General features: G+C 34.9%; 1 protein-coding gene across 1 annotated transcript in view; it reads right to left on the bottom strand.

Moving 5' to 3' along the window:
- The window catches only part of CFAP47 (cilia and flagella associated protein 47), a 283608-nt gene that overhangs the window by 138481 nt on the left and 121352 nt on the right, over window positions 1-23775 (bottom strand). The window contains exons 33-37 of the mRNA XM_012730250.1: window positions 20831-20928; window positions 19810-19926; window positions 11203-11337; window positions 9183-9298; window positions 1457-1607 (exon numbers count right to left, since the gene is read on the bottom strand). Coding sequence (XP_012585704.1) covers window positions 1457-1607; window positions 9183-9298; window positions 11203-11337; window positions 19810-19926; window positions 20831-20928 — 617 coding nt within the window. The remainder of the gene's footprint in view (window positions 1-1456; window positions 1608-9182; window positions 9299-11202; window positions 11338-19809; window positions 19927-20830; window positions 20929-23775) is intronic.

The raw sequence follows: 23775 nt of genomic DNA, 5'->3' as shown, positions 1-23775 counted from the left end.
TAAAATTACCCTTTCCCCACAAATATGTATACCCTTAAAATTTGGATGGGGACTGATAAAAAAATGCACTTTTACCTTATCATTGACCCTTAATACTGGGCTATCCAAACTTTAACATGGTGTCCCCAGAAAAGGAGGATGTTCCAGGTTCCCTGCCCAACCAAGGGAGGATGGAGCTGAGCAGGAGGGAGAAAATGGAGAGGAGACTGGGGAAGGAAGGTAAAAGGATGGAGAGCCAGAAGGAGCCCTGGAGGAGGCATGCGGAGCAGAGAGACAGGTGAAGAGGCTTCGCTTGCTTCTTGGTCCTGGACTGGGAGACACAGATGTGGGTGAGAGACCGTGGGAGGTTAACTATGGCAGATTTTATTTCAACTTTGTTTTGCTCTTTTCCTCCCAGAACTGTCTGTTTCTGACACTTTTTGATAGCTTCCCACCAGAATGTGCCTTAGGCTTGGGCAGGTTTTCAGGCCTCAGAGGCCCTGCTTTGGGCCAGTCGTGTTTGACATATACCCATGAGGGGATGAGTAACTCTGGGTCCTTGATTTGGAAACAATATTCTTTGTCTTTTCTGTATTGAACACTCATTGTGTTAAAGTTCCTTTCCATTTAAGGTCTTAAATGTTTTGTTTTGATGTGGTGATGGCATAAATATTTAGAAAAGGCAGGTCTAGAGGTTTTGGGGTGTCCCAGCCCTATCCTGTTACAAAATTATTTTTGGTCACAATAGTGCCTGCAAAATTGAATTCATTAAAATTGCTTTCTTACTGATTTATTATGAGTTCACTTTTTCCAAATCATTATATATCATTATATATATATATATATATTTATACACACACACACACACACATATGAATATAAGTGAACATGTATATATACATGTGTGTATATATATACATACACATATATATACACACATCTAATATATACAATGAAAGAACATGATCAACTCTAAATATGTCAGTCTTAGTGTTATCTTTGAAGTAGATTTGATCCATAGAGTACTCAAATCAAACTGATAAATATTCCTATCACAGAAGAGAAACATTTTCTTTGCTGTGTGAATACTTAATTCAAACCTAAACATTCATACATAACTTAAATCAGAAGTCTCCATGGCAGAAGGACATACAAGTTCCTACCCACTGAATGGTTGACCCCACTAAATATATATATATATATATATATATATAAATTTCTGGCCTTACAATATAGTCCTTTCAACTTCTCTAATAAAATTACAGTCTTATTTCCACAGAACTAGTGTCAAAGTCAGAGTATCAGGGATACAGAAGTCAAGAACTGTACAAATGCAAATATACACACATTTTTGTGCCCATAGAGGAATGTGATCTCCAATTTAAAAAAAAGCTGCATAGTGATAAAAATTGAAAAAACAGCAATGTCTGGCTAATAAGAAAAGCAAAGACTCACAAAACAGGCAAGGTTTACTTACAAAGGCTTTGAAATTGAGGACTTCGCCTTTAAGAGCAAAAGTCATTGTGGAGCCTCCTACGGCATGCTTAGACTTTGAGATTAACAGCAGTGTAGCTTCAGCAGGACGGAGGAAGCGACTTGTGAATTTTAGAGTGATGGTAATTTGGTTTCTGTTTTAAAAATATAAAAAGAAAATATTTTAGTAAAAAAGACATGGAACAAATATTTATTCAGTGTATATAATTTGTCCACTGCCTGCATTCTCTAATATACTTACTCACTTACAACATAGGTATTATCATCAGTTAAAACATCTTGATGCAATCTGAAAACCCAAAGTTAGCACCAAATGGACATACAATCTATTATATTTACTAATAGCTAGCCACAAATATGTGTGTAAAACCATGTATGGTTCTTTACTACTGTGTAGGCAAGTTTTAAAATTAATATTTATTTATTTATGCATACAGAACTGGGGTACAGGCCCAAGGTACAGGGACAGTGAGAGGATTCACCATAGATAGAAAGAGGAGCAGAACAGGCAGATCGACGAAGTACACTGCTGAGGGGAGCAGCGGGTGGGTCAGGAGAGGTCTGCCACGCCATGTGGGTCACCTCTAGAGCTGGGGACTGAACTCACACTGAAGTGGCTGCAGCTAGCTTGCAGTGCTGCAGTCTAACCCATTATGCCACCAGGCAGTGCCTGTATAGGCAAATTCTTAGTAATATCACTGCTTAGTAATGTTACATGGAGGGAAACATAAACACTAAGAGTTCACAAAATATTTAAAGCTGTGCTTATAAATAAGATTCAAATCTCAAATCAAAATAAAATTATAGGGAAGTAGCATGGTTTTATTTGAGACAAACAAAAGACAGAATAAAGAGATATCCACCAATATGGCAGGACAGTGAAGACGTGGAGCTCAGCTACCACCCACATATAAAACAAAATACATACATATAAAAACAATAGTTCTTGAAAAAGACCAACTGGATGGTAATTTTTTGCACCAGGAAAACTGACAGAAAAGTCAGCGAGGGTAGAAAGCAGGAAAACAACACAAGGGAGGGAGGGATAGCTGGAATATAGAGCACCCCCCCTTTTTTTGGGTGATTGAAGGGCTCATGCCCATATTGCAGACCCTAGAACCTGAGGGCTGTTTGGGGGGGAGCACACACAATTAAGTATGGAAAATAGAAGGACATTCTTGCAGAGAATAATTACATATTGGGGATCCAAGATCAATGGTTGAATGCTGGGAGAGCTAACAGACACTAGCAAGAATAAATAGCATGTGGTGAACACTGGCAGAAGTGGGGGGCACTATGGTGACTTCACCTGGTGAGAAATCCTTTACTGTGAATAAACAAACAAGGATGTTTAGTAAATATATCTATTAATTTTTAACAATTTTGAGTGCATCAAATTGAAAAGCTTCTGCATAGCTAAAGAAAAGAGCACAACAAAAAGCCTTCTAAACAGGAGTAGAAAATTAATTTCATATGCTATCATTAAAGGACTAATATTCAAGGTATATGAAGAAGTGATGTAACTAAACGACAAAAAGAGAAACAATCCCATTAAAAATAATCAGGTATGGTGGCGCAGTGGGTTAAAGCACAACATTAAGAAGCTAAAGCCTCTTGAGCATGCGTTTGATCCCAGCCTGTCCCAGAGGTGATCCATGTGGCGTGGCAGACCTCTCCTGACACGCCCGCTGCTCTCCTCAGCAGTGTATTTCAGTAGATCGGCCTGTTCTGCTCCCAGCTCTGTCTCTGGTGAATCCTCTCACCGCCCCTGCACCTCTGGCCTGTACCTCAGTTCTGTATGCATAAATAATTTAAAAAAAAAAAAGCAGGCATGACTAGATACTTCTCCAAAGAGCACATATGTCAACAGACATATGAAAAAATGTTTAGCATCAGTTATTATTAGCTAAATGCAAATCAAGATAATAAAATTCCATTTCACACTGGTAAGAATGGTGAACATCAAGAATATCAGAAGCAACAAGCATTGGCAAGGATGTAAAGAGAAAGGAGCCCTTGTATACTATTGGCGAGAATGAAAACTGGTAGAATCACTTAGAACACAATATGTAGCTTCCTCAAAAAAAAAAAAAAATAGATCTACCATATGATCCAGCAATCTAACTTTTAGGTAGTTACACAAAGAAACCGAAATCAATTCAAATACCTTTATGTACCACAATGTTTACTGAAGTATTATTTACAATAGCAAGAATGAGTAAATAACCCAAGTGTCCTTCATAGCTGACTGATAATGTATAAATGTGCAATGGATTATTACCTCAGAATCAGATGAACTCATCACATGGATGGAGCTAAAATGGAGTATGCTCAGTGAAATATGCCACAGAAGAAAAATACCAGATGGAAGAATATAGAGGAAATGAATAAAGGATTGGGGAGGGGAAGTAATTATAATAAAAAAAATCAAAATCACAGGCAACTATCAATCAGACATTTTACAGAGGAGGAGAAGGGAGAAGGATCAAAACAGGAGAAAGAAGAGCACAAGGGACTATGGTGATAGTGTGGGAACTGGTGGTGGGAATTTGACGGGGACTACATCTGAGAGGAGAAAGCATACATTGTATAAGAATATATATAATAGAATACTACATTTTCAAAAGATCTAGAAAAGAAAATGTGACCAGCTCTAATCCATAAAACATGCAGGTGTCCACCCAAAGCAAGTCACTGAAACAAAGATGTATGATGCTAGATTTCTGCAACCAATTGTTTACTAACTGAATCTTTCAGTGTTGCCTTGACACTGATATGGGTGGTATATCTTGGATAATTTTACCTTTGCTTTTGCTCTGACTTTTAAAATAGTTAGCATGATGCACCCTATCACATTTATTCTTATACAATCAAATATCACCTACTCATACCCATATTTGGGAATGGAGATGGGAGTAGATTTTCTTGGTGTCAAACTTTGACTTAATTTCCCTAGAACCTTTGTAGAATTACTACTGAATAGTGAGGTTAGGGAGTAGCAAAGAGTAAAGAAGCCAAGTCAGTAGCGATATCCTCCAAATTGTTTTGAGCTCACATCTGATTGGAGTGGGAATGGTTTTTCTTCAGTTATGTATGTCACTGTTAATCTAAATTTGAATAAAAGGACATTTTCTTGGTCATTATGAAAAACTCATGGACTTAAGTTTCATTGAGAACAAATAGTGGCCTTTGAGACCTCTTTCTGAATCACATAAGTGATTACCTTAAAAACCACACAAACATAAATTTCTTTAAAAGACGGGAAAAATTTCAGAGTCAAATGGTGAGTCAACTTCAGGCAAGTATTTTACCTCTCTAGACATGTGTATCATAATTATTGGCTTTATCTTAATTCTCTTATCTTTTTTTCTTTTTTTTTTGATTTGCTTTTTTTTCTTTGGGAAAAAAAAAAAAACCTGATAATTACATGTGCCTTGTAAGCTATTTCAAGTTGACTTTAGAAAAGATGGAGAATAACAAACCTATCAATGTCAGCACACATATGGCTCAATGAGAATAATGAGGGGGGAAAAGGAAACAGAATTGTTTTCTAAAAGTATTACTTTCACTTTTATGACATTCACTCTGTGGTTATAGCTAAACTTATTCATCAAGTTAGATGCAGAAATAAACACTTTGATTATATGCTAGTGTAGCCGTTTAATCTTTTCTATATAATTTATATCTCTTGAGTTAAAATCCACAGCTGGCAGAAAGATCCATTAATAATTGCTATTTAGATAGAATCTAAGACAGGAAGTGGTACACAGATACTTTTATAAGATCTGATCATGATAAAGTTGACTTTTTTTTTTAAAGAATACAATGTTTTCTCAGTCTTATTCATAAAAGTCCAAGGTTATGAAAATATGTAGCCTAGCTAAAGAACTACCTAATGGCAATACTCTAGCCTTTAAAATAAAATGAAAATAAAAAAAAGTTAATGTTTTTCATATGCACTGTGAACAAAGCAAGACCTCTTCTGGAGAGCCTTCTATGGTTTCCCCAAGAATACTTAGGTGCTTCAATTTTCCTCTACTCTCTAATTCTACACACATATCAGAGAACAAAATATCAAATTATATTCTCATTGTGTATCTACTTGATAGAATTCTATGAGGTTGCAAACACTTGTGAGGAGTGTTGATATATTTTTATCAACGAATCATCACCACAAATTTATAGGAGAGAGGCAAGTTGGAACAGTAGACTAAGCAAAGCATAAATCAAAAGTAGGAATACCATAAACACATATTTTAAAATGCAAAATCATAGATTTTTCACTTATATACTTTTTATGAGGTTACATAAAGATGCTTTTTAAAGTAAATTGGTAAACTAAGAAAAAGCTATTAATTTATATAGAAACAGAAATACAGCATTTTCAATATTGGCATCACTTAAATGGGCCTCGAAAGTGACCAATCCTAATAAGAAAAAAGAAGCCTAGAGTTCCAGAATGTAGTAAACGAGAAGGAAAGAAATTTCAGGATTATATGAACATATTCCAAATTTACTAACTTTCTTGGCTTCAAAGGCTTGAGAAGATTTTTTCTATGCAGATGGCATAAGAAAATAGTGAGAAAAATACACTTTTAGAAAATTAATGAATACAAGATACAAGGTAAAACTGGTGGTATTTGGTGGAATACATGCAGAGGAATAAACTAGACCATCAAATAGTATAACTATATTTTAATGCATTATTTCTGAAGTAAATACTACCACTTCATAGTTGCAAGGATATATAATTACATTTACAGAGGTAACCATCGGAAGAACTAAATAGGACGTAACTGAAAGAAATCTAAGTAGGTCATTTAAGTGCATCACTGATGAGGAGGGATTTGAAGAAGAGGGACTCGTTTTTCATTCTAAACTTCTCAGTATATTTGACTTGTTAAAGCACGTGAGAGTTAAATATTGATTAAAAAAAGTTGAAAACGGCCATCCATGGTGGCACAGTGGGTTAAAGCACAGCACTGAGAATCTAAGGCCGTTTCTGCATGAGTTCGATTCCTGCCTGCCCCGGAGGTGACGCATGGTGTGGCAGACCTCTCCTGACCAGCCCACTGCTCCCCTCAGCAGTGTACTTCGTCGATCTGCCTGTTCTGTTCCCCACTCTGTCTCTGGTGAAGCCTCTCACCGCCCCTGAGCCTCTGTCCTGTACCCCAGTTCTGTATGCACAAATAAATAAATCTTTAAAAAAAAAGTTGAAAACAAGAATACATGTACACATATAATATTGTTCGAACTGTGAATACATACAGTTCTGATTTTACATGTGCAGATAGATGTGCATGTATATGTGATCACTTAATGTTCACTGGGCATGTATAAAAGTTTGACAACCTAATATTTATACACACATCCATATCATATTAATATGGACCATAAATGGTGCAATAGTGAATAAAGAGAAAAAAGTACTGTTGAGATGTTCAAAGGAAGGAAGGTTTGTGCAACAGTCTAACAAGCCAGCTCCTAGAAAAATAAGTGATACAATTGCATGCCGTGGGTCTTCAGGAACACTTAGAATTAGCCAAAGTCTTACATTCCTGCTCTGAGTGAAACCATCTTGTATTTTTCTTTCTGGCTTATTTCACTAAGGGACTATGGTGATGGCACATGGGTGAATTAGTGGTGGGAAATCTACAGGGATTACAACTGAGATGAAAATATGCACAAAATGAAGAATGATGTTAAAACAAATATATTTTTAAATAAAATAAAAATTAAGTGTGTATATATATACATATATATGTATATGGATGTGTGTGTGTATATATATGTATATATAAATATACATACATATATATATATATATATATATATATATATATATATATATATATATATATATATATATATATACATACAAACAAAGAAATAGCCAAAGCCAAATTTTACTGAATGTCAAGGGCTTTGTATAAATGTGATAGACATAATTATGCATATGTTATAATAAACATATTTGGAAAGAAATTAACTTGTTTTGAGAGAATGCTGGGTGATTTTTGTTTTCCTCTTTATACTTTTCTGTAAGCCTATTTTCAACAATGTCTAGGTTTTACATTTGTAATAAAAATTATAACTGCTTAAGTTCATTAACAGAGATATGCTCTGAATCTAAAATCTGAGAGGTTTAACGTAGTTCTTAGGAAGAATTTCCACATAATGAAAGCTTTGAAATACTGGAAGAAGCCATTAGAATATGAATCCAAAAAAATGGGAAACCTAAATCTTTTCCACTTGTATCAACCTACTTAAAGGACAAAGAACAGATCTCAAGTTATCAAATTCTTGAAGGAAGAGGAATAGCTCTGTGACAATACTCAGTAGGGTCTGTTTGTATCACCAAAACTGTGCTTTATAGTGACTTATGTAAGAGGTCTAATGTAGAAAACGTATAGGTTATTTTTACAATGAGCTGTATTCTGGGATATAATTTATAATATAGAAACTGATGCATACAGAATTGTTTTCCTCATATTTAATTTAGACTGGACATAGTTCCAACCATGAATATTCATTGAGACTTTATAAATTATATATCCCCCTGGCATGGAGCAGGAACTGAAGAAAATAAACACAGGCTAAGAACACAAGCCAAGGACACCACTGCAACTGGGTTTTGTGGTTTTAAAAATACGATTAAAAGTGGCCACCATTTCCAATTATTTCTGTGTTTGCTATACAAGTAGTAAAGATGAAAATATGAAAAGTATGCCATGTAAGCATAGTTTTTAAAAAAAGAATCTTGCAAGTAACTTTCATAACTACATTCTGTTATTTTGTACTGGGAAAAATAATTGAATACAAAGATAATGACTAAAATCCAATAGTGGTTAAGTTCATTAGTGGTTATCAAATCACTAATGAACAGGATTAACAACCCTGTGATACTGACACAGTTATTCTTATATCATCCTTGCATTATGTAATAAGGATATTTGTCATTATTAAAACCTATAGGGCATATGAAAAAGGATCTGCTAACCTGGAAAGAGTCCAATATTATGCTTATATTTAATTTCTCAAGACTATTCTCTGGGGGTCTAATTTGTACCTCATGTTTGAGAGTGTACTAGAAGCGTTACACAAGTATCACGAGAGCATAATCAACTAAAAGGAGAGTTTATAGAAAATTGCCACAATTTGGGAGTGTATATACATATGTGTATGTGTATACACGTGCATCTCTCTCCTTTCTCCACACTGTTACTATGAAGGTACACAGAAAAATGGCAACGATAAGGATGACTCTGAAGTGAAATAAACAGTTTTTACCCTCTTTTATTCTTACTACTTTTATGGATCCTAAATTTTCTAACAAACACTACTTCTATAAAGACAAACATGCATATAATGTATAATATCATTATATATATGATAAATACAGCACACACTGCTTCCAGTCTCCTGCAGGAAATCAAATTATAGTATCTAAAAAATAATTTATAGTCTCATTTCTATGGCCAATTTACATGCAAAATAAACTAAAATTAAATGAGCATATAAAAAGGAGCTGTTTTAACAAAATGGGTGAACGATATTAATATATGAATAATTTATTTATACCTGAGAGACAGGCTTTTCATCTTATATATAAACACACATATATCTGTGAGAAACAAATTCAGTTAACTCTGTTATAACTAAATCTTAGAGTCTTGTGGTTAATGATAAAAAAAAAATTAAATGCATACTTTGGAGAAATTGTCACAATATTCCCTGTTTGTGAGAGGGAGAAGTCAGCTGCATCTCTTCCAACAATTGTAGCATTATACACTAAATTTTTCAAGCTTGGATTTTTCAGGAGAATCTATATTGAAGATGAGAATATAAATAAACCAATTAATTTTAAAGATATATAACATCTAGTTTTTATTAATGACAGTTAACATTAATATACACATATTATGTATGTTATATGTGACTTTAAATCCATATACAAATATATATATATACATTATATATATATATCTTTATATAGAGATAAAATTTTCAGTCTAAAGTTGACAACTTGGCTTTTATTCTTATTGCAAAGGGCTATCTTTAGAGAATTTTAAACAGAAAGCTTATATAACTGAATTTACTAAAAAGATACTTCAGCTGTTTGATGTAAAGTATCATAAGGAATACAGGTTTAAAATCACAGGTCCAGGCTGGAAATGACAGTGGTCTTGTCTTGAGCAGCTGTAGGACAGGCCTCCCCTCAGATAGGTTTTTTCCAAAGTGCTCAGAATAGCCTTTTTTCCATGTTGGCATGTGGAGCAAACGTAAAATGAGCTCTTGTGTGTCTTAGGGACAATTGCTGCCATTACCTCAAGACTTGAAAAGTCTCCAGAAACCACCCTTTTTTTAATTTTTATTTTTTTGAGAAAACTATCTTCTGGCCAGGCCAATGCCCAAGAAGGGTTTCTGTCACATGAAGTCACCCCTTTCATATCACGCGAAACCCCTTCTACTCCCCTTGACATTGCAGTTGCCTGCCCCATTCCTTAGCTGAGGACATGGACCTTCAACCTTTCATTTCTCTAAAATTTACAATGATGTAACTTCTTCATATACATGTGATAAAATTTGTCCTTTTTTCTACAACTAATCTGTATGATGTTAATTTGTTTGCTGGACCAGTCCAGGAAGAATCCACAGCAATGGGGTAATTTTCTCTTGTTCCTTACTGAGTAGGATAGGGTGTGTTTGGCTGTCCCTTCCTTGTTGACACTATGATGTGGAAAACATTACAGAATGAGTTAACTTCATTTTTAGAGAGAGTCAATGAAAAAAAAAAAGTGAGTCTGTGACCATGTATCACTTAGAATTTTTCAGTCAGCGATGGACTACAGATAGTACAGTATTGTAGGTGGAGAAAAGGCTTTATTACCTAGCCCAGGTGTGTAGTAGGTTTTACTATCCAAGTTGTGTAATTATACTCTAAGATCTTTGCACAGTGATGAAATACTCAAACAATGCATTTGTCCTTATTGTTAAGCAACATATGACTATGTAAGTGTTTATATATAGACTATACTGGAGATTTGGAAAACATACATATTAAGAAGAGGTGGAAGAAAACATGAAGTAAATCGGTGTTGAGCAAATTGGAATAAAGAAAAGATTATCACAACATAGGAAAGCCAGGCACTAGAGTCAAAGATATCTGAAGAGTTGATAATTAGCAATATGTGCAATCACAGTGAATCACAAGGGTTTCCAAAAGACTAGTTACTTTTACATTTCACGACAACTTTGGTAACTACAAGGATAAGTATGCTTTTGCTAAAGAGTTTCACCAAGGACTTGGGGGTCGTATTTGGCTCACCTGCTTATAGCTATCAGTCACCATGAGGACAGGTCTGCTGAAAGACAGCCCTCTGTAAGAGGAGACTTCTTTCTAAGACATGTCACTTTGGTGTGTGGATTATTTCAAAAAGAAGTAATGGAAGCTGGTAGGCTCATAAGAAATTTTTACCACTCCCTAATCTAGATTAATGAAAATGGGGATATTACCCATCTAAGGTTTGTAGTTTTACTTTTCTATATCGTTGGTTTGAAAGGAGCAATACCTGTTAAGGATTATTTAAAAATATTGATATTTGTAATAATAATAAATAATAAAAAATATATTGATATTTGTATTAATTTTGGGTTTGCAACAAAATATCCAAAACCCATCTTAAGCATTTAACTCCATGTGTTGTTTACACATGGAGATATACTTACCTGTCTCAGCACAGTGTCATGTAATGTACAGTGGAAGGGCACAACCTTCTTGGCAAGATATGTAGGCAACCTTTCATACATGTAAACACAAAGCATGAGCATCAGGATGGGATTAGGATCACAAATGTCAGTGGCCTAGTTTCAAAGAAGGGAAATAAAAATTAAAGGATGTACAGCTTAAAAAAAAAAAACAGAGAGAGCTAAAGCATCATACATCAATTGCTAAATTATTTTAAAATATTTTAAAATGTTATTAACAATGACACAGAAATGTAGAAACTACAGACAAAATACTTCTGTGACACAGAAGAGCTTGACCCATGTGATTAAATATGATTTAGACATGTTCTTATCACAACCATGGCATCACAGTCGCAAAGACTCCATAATAGTAAGGGAGAAGTCAGAAAAATACCTCACACAAGACATACTGAACAATGATGTGACTAAGATGCTGAACCCCAATCAATGATTCATATAATGCAGAAAAAGAAAGTGAGAGAAGTAATGAGGTTAAAAAAAAAAAGACAACAGATTTTCAAGCAAAAACTCAATGGAAGGTGATGTGCATGAGATGGGCTTGAAGATGGCTTAGATTTTCATTAAGTTGTGTTTGGCATGAGGAGAAGGATGTGTGTCATATAAAAGAAAAGAACTACTGAAACAGAGACATCTCCATTAGAGAAGAAGGTACCACATCTCCCTCTCCACTGTGGGGGTAGGGTGGTGGTGGGGCAGAACTGGGTGGCCAGGTGAAGCTATGAAACCCTGAGGGGAAGCCGGCTCAAAGTGCCACACAGAGAAACATGTGGAGAAGGCTATGTGGAGAGTATGGAGAGGGAGGCCCACTTACTCTTCAGCTTCGAACTTGCACAAGGGATTTGAGGAACTTGGAAGGAGATGCTTGGAAGAGACACATGGGAGAAACATATGGAAACACTGACAATGGCAGCCACTGTCTTGGTTTGTACTTTCATTATCCTTTGTCCCAGCCTTGCCTGGCCCCCTCTGCCACTTCCTTACGTTTCTCCTTCAGGAGGTGCCTTAGACTTGTGGCAAACTTTTGAGCCTCAGTGACCCTGCTTCAGGCCAACCCTGTTTGTCTAGGCAATTATCCACAAGGGAATGGGTAACGCTGAGCATTTTATTGGCAACATATTAACCACTCTTCTCTATATAGGTGTACTAGTTCTATTAAAGTTCTTTCACAGTAAGTCTTTGACTGGATGGCTGAATCCCTTCAGAGCAGGGATTCAGAGTCTGAGCCTCCTAGGGTGCTCACTGCTCTGAGTGTTAACACTATGGGGGTATGAATACAGAGAAGTATATTCTTTGTTTGGAAAAATATAGGTTGAATCTTGCAGAAGATAAAAATGGACAAGTAGTGGGATAAACACTAAAGAATTCCAGGGCCACGTAGTGAAGGGCATGGATAGCAGAATGATCACTCCTCACTACCTTAATTTTTGAACAAAGAATAACACAAGAGCAACCATTCAGGCAAATGAGGTAGGGCGTGGTTGGGAAAGTGCTTTTCCCAGAATAAAAAGAGAAGTATAATAAGACCGAAATTTAATTATACGGATAAGGTAAACTACTGAGGGTTGGTGAACAGATTTCGGAATACAGAAATTTCAAAACTACAGAGGAATAATAGTACGGGCAGTTAACATAACAAGCTTGTACACCGCGACCAGGAGAACAGAGGGAGGAAGAATTCATTCTATCAGTTTATGTAGTGCCTCTGATCTCCCACACAAAGGGGAAAGTAGTGAAGGTGAATTATTCATTGCATAGGAAGTACTGGAATTGGTTTGTGGCAAGGATTCAAAGATACAGAAAACACCACTCATAAGCAATTCTGTCATTTTCAATTACAGGAGCTCTCTACACTTCCATAAAATGTACAGAGAGCTATGACTTAATAGCACACATGCAAGTTAGCAACTGAAAATTAGCTGGCCCAGGCCTGGAAATGCAGATAGTGCCATAGCACAGAAAATCAAATGTGTTATGTGGAGCTAAAAACACTTGATGCTGAAATTTGGCAGCTGTAACCAATGAAGGCAAGCTGAAGAAGCACCTGTTTGGTATACTGATTATTTGAGGTGGATTCATCCTCTCCCTCACACATGCACTCTCTCCCCCCACCCCTTATCTTTCTCATGACCAAACCTCTGGAAACTCTTATCAACACATACAGCAAAAGTTTAAATCATGTAACTACGTAAGCTTGTTTATGGTGCTTATTCCTGAGAACCTGCTGTAACTGGCAACCCTGTTGAACATCTCTCATATTTAGCCAAAGATAGTGCTTAAGGTGGTGGTTCAGGAATTTTCAAGGAGTCAGTTTTCCTATCTCTAATATAGATAGTGGGTATATAGGGTACTAAATTTTGTTTGTTTTTCTCCTCTGACTCCTTTGTTTCAGGCAAGTATCAGCCAAGTACATAGAAAAGTAGGAGGAAAATTTACTTCCTTCCCTTTACCAGGTAATAATGAGATACTCCTCTGATTGTCTACTAGTTGACATTTTTCAATACATGCCTTTCCTTCTTTAAATGATAAGGATTTGTTCTTTTTTTTTTCCTTTTTGTTAATAAGCAGTATAGCTCACCAATAACTATGCCTGGGGAGGAGTTTATGAGTTTATCAGTGAAAATGAAGAAAACCATTTCCACAGGCTAGGAAGCTGCCAGGGAGCTGGATTTGAGAAAAACTGCAATATATACCAAGCCTCCAAAGACTTTCATTAGTATTCTCTAGTCTCACATTTCTTTAATAGAGATAATATAAGTCAGCAGAATGAGGGAAGTCATTTAATAACAAATTAAAAATCAAAATACAGACTTTAATCCCCACATTCACTTTTAAATTCTAAGAGGCTCTGTGTGAAAGGACAGCCCAGAGGTGGCCCCAAGAAGGCTATCTAGGGTGGTAATAAATACTTCTGTTGGGAGAAGGGGAGCACCAGCCGTAACAAGCTGTGCTCTACTCTGAAGTCAGTAAGAGTCTTTTGAACACTGTTTTAGTGACTGACACAGTGAACACATGGTAACATTTTCTATGACTCCCTCAGAGCAGGCAGGAGAACAAAGTCATCTTCACAAGCTCTATTCCTGCAGGCAGTAATCCACTGCCAGGAAGTAAAGTTAGTATTTTAAAGTAAGAAATTAAAAAAGAGAGAGTGATTTCACAATGGTACCTAGCCTTTCATTCTTTACAGTGGATACTTTAGCAGGTAAATAAATGACCCAGCATTACCTTCCTCTATCATCAGCATCTCTTTACATCAGGACAACTTGCATCTAGAAATCTCCTATCCGAAATATTATACTCTTAATGTCAATGGCTCCCTGTTCCTACCCTTGCAAACTGCATTCAAACACATGTTAACTGGATTAACTCTCACAGAGTAAATCTGTTGGAGTGCTTCCTCAGTTTGAATCTTCACTTCGATTATCCAATGAATTCTTTAATATATACTAAGAGATTATTTTCAGATCATATCATAAGTGTTACATAGAGACTATAAAAATTCATCTTTGAAAAATACATAATAGGATGAAAGTGCAGTGATATGGAAATATGCTTTTCTTAGAGATGCATTTGAAAAGGCACTAAGCTGAAAACTAGAAAAAAAATTTTTGTTTTTGTTTATAATAAATGTTAATGAAAATAAACTAAGGAAATTACAGTTTAGTCAGCCCGAGGCTTAAAAAGTCAAATGTTCAAATAAGTTAGTTGTTTTTTATAACAAGTATTTCATGTGAAATATCTTTCAGAGACATAATCATTATTTTCTTTATATAGGTTTAACCAAGAACTTTGATTGTATTGGTCTATTTTCCCCCAAGATTATACTATTTCCTACTGGATTAACAAAAGACAAGGAATTAAGCAACAACAACCAAAAAAATCATAATGGAGAAAATTCTGGAATAGAAATCTGGTAAACTAAATCCAATTTCTGTTACTATTCAGTGCCACAATCTTGACTTAATCAATTGGTTACCCTAGGCCTGAGTTTCCTCATAAGTCACAGAGGTGAGATGATCTTGAGCTTCATGGGGATATGGGGATTTAATTTGCTGTAACTGCAAACCGTGCCAACTATCACTAGAGAACCTTACTGATCGCCTTTCCCAGCGGTTTTCCTTTTACAAGAACACCACTTCATGTGTGTGTTCCATGACATATCAAAGTATGGGTGCAATTCTGGTCAATGACATGCAATGAGAAATATGCTATGGTACCACTCGTAAAGGTTTACAGTACAGAAAAAGAAGCAAAATATTTCTGTTGAGTTTCATCAGATCTTTGTATATCTTTGTGATCAGTCCTTTATCATTAGTACATGTGGAAAAAAATTCTCCCAATCAGTGGGGTTGTCTCTTTTTCTGTAATGTCTCTTTTGTTGTACAGAAGCTCTTTAAGGCAATGGCACAGGGGCGAAATGGTGGGAAGTCCATGGGGATTACAAATGAGATGAAAAAAATGTACAAAATAAAGAACGATGTAAAAAATACATATAAAAGAAAAAAAAGAAAAGTAAAAGATGCTGTTCACTTAGCTCTAAGCATAGCTGTATGAATTTGCTGAGAACTGCAGAAGTAATTTTGGGGCTATTCGTGTACATGCTTAAAACAAAGTCAGCAGGTAAGGAATGGCTGAGAAAAATGAAACTCAATTTGTTGAGGAATTCAGTAACTCTATAATAATTGTGTATAATTCTTTTAAATAATTTTCTACTTTCTGACTTATGTAAAATACTGAATTTCTTTTTTAAATTACTCATGGATTCTATTATTTAAGGCTAAAAGTGGTCAAGTAGGAAAAAAAAACAACTTATTTAGAAGAACAGTTACATATCTATTTACCCTTAGTTCCCATCACCACTCTCGGTTTTGTAAATAAACAACCTCCACAAATGTTTATTGTATCTCTTATCTCTCTCTCTCTCTACACGAGAATAAAAAAAAAAAAACATCGTATGCTGAGTCCATACTTTTTGCAGAATATTTTTGCTTTAAATAAAAAGCATGTCATGAAAGGGAGAATATGTAATAACTATATATTCCAGCTGTCAGGATTCCACAGAGAACATCCTACTAGCAAAGAAACTTATCCAAATGGATTCTGTAATAGATATAACAAGGAAACCTAAACATTACTAAATCAGTCTGGTCGTGAATTCCACAGGATTCAAATGTGAGCCAATGTTGAGCAATAATTTGGCTCCCCAAATTGATTTAAGAGTAATATTTTATAACTCTGACGTTAAATGTTCATAAATACAAGTGAATAAAAGGTAGGGAATTAGGAACTCACTGATAAAAACTAAGTAGTTATCTTAAAATTTAACTGTCAAGATTTCTATCCATCATTCTTGGGCATGTTTTATCTATCTTTAAAGAGCAGATGAGCATTTTGAAATATTTCTTGGCTACGTACAAAAACAACAAGCATTTTAAGTCAACACAGCTTGTGTGCAATCAATCTTGCCACAAGGGTCAGAGGGCTTTTCTCAATACTCCTAGAGTAGGCCTTGTCTAATCAATGTCACTTTGGTATGGGGAACGAAAATCAATCAAGATCATGTAGACCTCAAGAAACTGGTTACATTACCTAAAAATGCAGATTATTTTAAGTTAATGGCAATAAAGGCCCTAGAGGCTAAGAGTGGCTTTTAACAGATCTTTGCCCTTTTTCCTAATCAAAGAAGCAGTCGCTGCTCTCCTTTTTGTGATCTGGAAGAATTTAGTTTGGGGGTATCATGCAGAAAAGAGTTTATCTAAGAAACTCAACTTTTTATTCTGAGAGTTAACTAATGAGGTCCTCTCCTCAGGTGTTATGAGAGGTCTCTCCTTTCTCTCTCTTTGATGGCCCAGGTCTTTAAATATGTATGTCATGAAGTTTTGGCTTTTTACCCTTCAAGCCTGTCTGATGTTAACTTTTACTTTCATCGTGCCAAATGGGGTGAGGGCTGCATGACAACACTTTTGAACCCCTTTCAAGTTCTCAAGTACCTTAAAAACCATACCTCATGACGCTTCCTGGTTGACTTACTAGAATAGTCCTTCCCCTTTGACCCATGTTACTGTGTTTCTATGTCTACTGTGGCTTTGTTTTGCCAAGTTCTATTTCCAGGACTTGTCTCTATTATTTGGTAACAGCTCTGAAGACATGAGTGTGGCTGAACCACATCTGTATCCCTTGCGAGGTCTACTCAGTCATTTAAGGTGATTCAATGATTTATTGAATTTACAGGACCTGTAATAACTTGATTCTTCCAAACCAGTCTTCTATTAAGAGTTTGTTTCTTTAAAATACTCTTATCAACGAATTTTTGTTGACCAAAATCCTTGATTACAGTTTCTCTGTACAAACTGACAAAATAATGTAAATGTCTGACCTGGTACAAAGTCACTTTAACAAGCAAGTTCATTAGTACAAGGAAAATGCCAGTCACTGTGAAAAGTCATTTATCCAGCAGGTGTTAAGATCTATTTCATATCAAGTCATAAATGGACAATAGATTGTTAATTTCTATACTACAGAAACAAAAACTTGGAGTTACTTGAAATTGCCCTTTTCTTGTACCTCATTTTTTATGGTTACTTATCAGGTGTAGAAACCCCATGGAACTTCTATTGACTTACAAATTTAAGGCCCCATTAAAATGACATAAGTAAATATTTTCTTCCCTGACCAAATGAAATTCCACTTTGATTAGTCTGTTTCCTATCTCCAGCCCCTGTCTTCTGTCCATCCTGACCACTTATCTGATATCTAAGCTCTTAACAAATACATACACCTATTTTGCCCATCCCAACCCTAATGCCACTTTTTCAGATGTGACATTCTGTTTATGCTATTTACTCTGAACAATTCCCTCTTAACTTACTACTTCTAATCCAAATCCAACTCATCCTTCAAAGCCCCAAATAAATCCTACCCCATCCACAAAGTCTTTTGAGGTTTAGTGGATCAATCTAGATCACTCTGAGCTCTTCACTTATATGAATTTTGCAACTTACTTCTTCATACTTTCCTATTGACAATTAGATGTGTAAAGTATTACTGATTACTAACATGTATAAATACTGATAATCCAATGAACGTGCACAGTTTTCAAAGTCAGTAATCAATCATTATACAATTTCATTCTCTAAAGTAACAAAGAGCTAAAAATTGTGTTAGCATACAATGTATCCTTGACTACTGCCCCTGAAGAACTGATGTGAAATTATAACTGAGATATAATCAAAATGCATATAGCCATTATGAAACAAACCTACATGGATATTTTTTGCAAAACCAAAATGAAAATTTTTACTTTTTTGCTATAAAATTTCATAATAATAAGACATTTACATTCAAAAAAATCTCTTTTAACTTAATTCTTTGAACTCAGGTAATGATAATAAAGCACTTAGTTTCACTCTTCTGATTTAAGATAACTGGGCCTAAAACTAGAACTACTTTCCTATTACACAGTTGGATATACATAATTGTACCGTTTTTTAAAATCCAGATTTCTACTATTAAGCCATATTTCAATTTTCATACTTTAGCAATGCCCTGTGAAAAGACCTTTAGTCTGCCTGTTAAATTTAGGAATAAAGAAATAGTACAAAGGACTCAACTAAATGTTTCCAAAGATGACCTACAATAGCTAACAATATAGCTAACAAGTCCAAGACAAGATGTTCAACATTGCTAATGGGAAATATAAATCAAAATTACCTCATGCCTATTAAGATGGCTACTATGAAAAAGACAAGAGTTAAGTTTTGGCAAAGATACAGAGAAAGAGGACTCCTTCTACGCTAATTAGTAAAGAAATGAACTGGTAGCAGTGTTAAGAGAAAATGTATAGGTAGTCTTTAAAAAACTTTTTAAAACAGAACTACCATGTTGTCCAGCAATTCTACTTCTGAGAATATATTCAAATAAAATGAAATTAGTATCTCCTAGATGTCTGTTTATCACTTGTTTAATTACAACTACTCACAATAGCGAAGATATGGAACCAAAGTGACTGGATAAAGAAAATGTGGTATACACTTACAGTGTAACATTATTTCACCACAAAAAGAAGGAAATTCTGCTATTTGTGACAATATAGATGAATGTTATAGTGAATGAAACCAATCACATAAGAAAGACAAGTTTTATATTTCACTTATATGTGGGATCTAAAACTATCAGACTCAGAATGAGACAGTAGAATGGAGACAGCTGTAGAAGAAGGGAAACTGGAAGATAATGATTAAGATCATAAACTTTGAGCTGTAAGATGAATAACTTCTGGGAATGTAATGTATAGCAAAGTAATTAAAGTTAACAATACTGAAATCTGCAGAGAGTAGATCTTAACTGTTCTCACAAAATAAGTAAGAAATGATAACTGTGTTAATGAACAAATGGTAATCATTTCACTTTATATGTGTCTTGCACCATCATATCACATACCTCAAAAAAAATCATATCGGACAAACTAAGTATAATCAATTTCACTCATCAATAATATCTAGCAAAGCTGGAAAAAATAAGAAGAAACTTAAAAAATATTTACAAAATTTGTAATATAATGGTACCCACCTGTATGTCCATATCAAAACCAATTTCACGAAGAACATTCACAATAATCAGGCAATTGTGCAGATAATGTTCAGATCTTTTTGGTTGTGTGTACATATTTAAAAAATGAGAATCAATCTGGAAAAGAAAACATCAGATGTTATACTAATGATATTAACAATGACAACTTTTTAGCTGTTCTCTACAGTTCAGCAAAGAATCACTTAAATATTAATATTTTAAATGTATTTTGTAATGAAGCAACAAGAATAAGCAAAGAGGGAGTGCTAACATACACATCCACGTGTGACTTAAGACATATAAGAATCCGTCTGCCACTGATTCAAAAAGACAACTGCACCCCCATGTTTATTGCTGCTTTATTTACAATAGGAAAGACATGAAATCAACCTAATGCCCAAAAGTAGATGACTGTATAAAAAAGATGTGGTACATATACACAATGGAATATTACTCAGCGATCAAAAAAGATAAACTCATGCCTTTTGCAGCAAAATGGATGGAGCTGGAAGGGATCATGCTTAGTGAAATAAGCCAAAAGTAAAATAAAAATACTGGATGTTTTCACTCACAGCAGGAACATAAAGGACGAGGGTGGGGGATAATAATAATAATGAACAGCTATATAACAGAGACATTTTGCAGGGGTAAAGTGGGGACTGGGATCAAAAACACATGGGACTATGGTGATGGCACATGGGTGAACTGGTGATGGGAGCCCACAGGGATTACAACTGAGTTAAAAAAAAAAGGCATAAAATGATGTAAAAATAAAGTTATAATAATAAAAAATAAGCGTATCAGTTTCAACCCCCAAAAGACATTTTCCTTGTTCTAGGAGGAATGCAAATGACCTGTTCATAAAATAAAGGCAAATTTATACCAAAAAAAAAAAAAGAAGAATCTGTTTGCAGAAACTATAGTTTGAATTTTAGTTTCTTAATTTGAATTTTAGTTTAGTTCCTAAGTTTCTTTTTTTTTTTTCAGATAATATTAGACCACTCTGCATAAAATGACTTACCAAAAATGGGCAGTAGGCTCCCACTTGTGCGGCAAAAACAAGGCCATCAGCTAGGTCTTGGTCGAAATTTACTATCCATCTTTCAGAGGGAATAATTCCTGTTCAAGAAAAGATAGAGACAATAAGATAATAAATTTCCTTTTCTAAACTGATAGTTTAAGGAAATCTGATCAACAGAGACAATTTTGTCTTTGCTTGGAAACAAAATCATTATTATTTTGGAAATTAAAACCTCAGAAGCTTAATAACATGAAATATATCTGTAAGGCTTTGTAAGTAACTGCAATCTGTCTCTTTTACTTCTGCTTGAACTAATTTGAAAAAGATACTGCCGTACAGCAATGAGGAAATTATCCACTATTTCAAAATTACTCATCTTGTCAAGAAATTCAACTGAAGGTCAACTGTTTGATCAACGCTCATCAACATGGGTAAGGAGGTTCAGGAGGCACGGAGTGAACTGTAACACTGAGGCTTTCAAGCCAGTTTCCCTGTGTTGTAGAAATTCTTCTACATGTAGGATACACATGTGGAAGGATTTGGAGACTTAAAAACCAGATTTGACCTATAAAAGTTATTACAGGATGGATTAGTAATAACAGGAATTCCCAGTTATTGAAATAACTACTATGCTGACACTGGAAAGAGTTAAAGTACATGGCTATATAGTACATATCTGAAAGATTATCTATTTGGGGAGGGAGGATATTTTATACATGAGAAATGATTGCTATGCTGAAAGTGAAATTTCCTTTTTTTTGTTTAAGTTCCAAAAGAATCTACATTCTTAAACGTTTTGAGATGGCATAATATCTGTATACAGAACAAAAAGAGATTCTCCTGATTCTCATGACAGGATATGCTCATGAGAGATATGTGAAATTCACAAGCCAGGATTCTATCACAGCTGAATCTGGAATACTGTTTTCTCTGGAGCCAAATATGGCCTGTATCCGTCCAGAAACAAGAGTACACGTTACTTTTTCATTGTAGATGCTACAACATCAAACATTGCTATAGATTTTCTCTAGCATGTTATTGCCAAATCAGTCTAGCAAACAAAGATCGCTAGGGATTTTCAAATAATATATAGAAAATAATATTTTACAATTTATTTTTCAAAGCATTTTTCCTGCTAGCACCCTATGGATATCTGCATATCTGATTTGAGATGTGATAAGATCAAAGTAATGATTTTAAGCTGCATGTTTCTAGTTAGCTGGGTAATTCTAGCCTAAATGGGCTTCCATTGATGCATATTGGCCACCCATGGCTTTTAATAAAAGCCAAGTGATTCACTTTTGTAGTGAGTATTAAGAATGGAAACAATTCTAACCTTCATCTGGAAAAGGCAATTTAAGTTGATAGTGATCAGTTAGCAGTGAATATAGACAATGTGCTCTAAATATGTCATACTCATCTAGTACCAACATTAAGAAGGGATATAAATTGGCACAAAGCAGGTGAATATCTTCTGAGGAAAAATCACACCCAAAACAGGAAAACAAGTAATAATTATAATGATAAAAAAAAACTCTTAACTATAAGCAAATGAATGCATAGCAATATACCAATAATTGTGTTACACTGTTCTTCCACTCCACCAACTGCAACCCAGCAGCCCTACAGGATTCATTATGAAACACCCCCCCCTTTCTTCAACAGTTAAAAACCTGGATATTATTGTCTACAATTAGTGTATGTTTATTTAATTCTAGAATATAAAGTACTATCAGAGTTGCAAACCCATACAAATGTGTATGTACAGTTTTTTACCTTTAGTTCTACAGCCATATAAGCATAACATTTTTGAACAAAATTGAATCCTCTCTTCTCTTCTCTACATTTCAAGAGGTTGTCAAACACTTGTAATAGTCGGATTCATTTGTCACAGTCTATGTTCAATCCTTAATTACTTCTATCTTTTTGCTTATAAACATTCATTCTTAGTGGCATGTAATTCTAGGATTTTCATAGACACATTGTGGTGCGGCTACCATATTTTTCACAAAGTTTCATCATCTCCCAAATTTTCACTAGCTGCACCTTTGTAATCGACCCCCCTTTCAGTCCCTGACAATGTCATTTTTCATTCCTGTAATTTTACATTCCCCAAATTGCCAAAAAGATGGACTCACACAACATCAACTGGAGTTTACTGGGCCTGGCTTCTTTCACTTAGTAGAATTCATTCAAGATGCCCCTCCTTGTGGGAAGAATCAACAGGCCTTTCCTTTTTGTTGCTTAAGAGTGTTGTATTGTGTGGATGTGTCACAGAGAGCTTATCTAGCTACTGACTGAAGGACATGTCCCTTGTTTTCAATTTTGGGCCAATTATGCATAAATTTATGAGCATTCACATGCAGGTATTATGGTGATCATCAGTTTTAATTTCTTTTGAGTAATTATCTAGGAAGGCAATTTCTACCATATATCAATAGTAATTGTAATGAACAACATTCATATACCCATTCATATACCATTTTCTACCTAATTACCTACTTTTGCTAAAATATCTGCTTAGTATTTCAACCACTTTTTTTCAAATTGGACTATTTTCTTGTTGAATTTTGAGAGTTCGGACACCCCGTATGCAAGATATCTGTGGGATATGTGATCCAAAACTATTTTTTTGTACGATCTATAGCTTGTCTTTTCATTTTCTTAACAGAATTCTCCACAAAGGAGAAGTTCAAATTTGATAAATTTTAACAAATGATATGGATCAGGCCCTGGTCTTGTATCTAAGAATTGTGCATGTAACCCAAGTCCATGCTGACATTCCCTTGTTTTCTTCTAGAAGCATTTTTAGCGTTGCATTTATATGTGGATCTATGATCCACTTTGAGAGCCTATTAGTATGGGGATGAGGAATGGGTAAGTTCTTTTTGTTTGTGCCAGTCCAATTGCTCAAGCACTCTTCATTGAAAAGACTATATTGTCTT

This window comes from Condylura cristata, unplaced genomic scaffold (assembly GCF_000260355.1).
Source record: "Condylura cristata isolate star-nosed mole 26May11 unplaced genomic scaffold, ConCri1.0 scaffold00027, whole genome shotgun sequence".
Taxonomy (NCBI): domain Eukaryota; kingdom Metazoa; phylum Chordata; class Mammalia; order Eulipotyphla; family Talpidae; genus Condylura; species Condylura cristata.
This window is presented reverse-complemented; position numbering and strand designations above follow the sequence as displayed.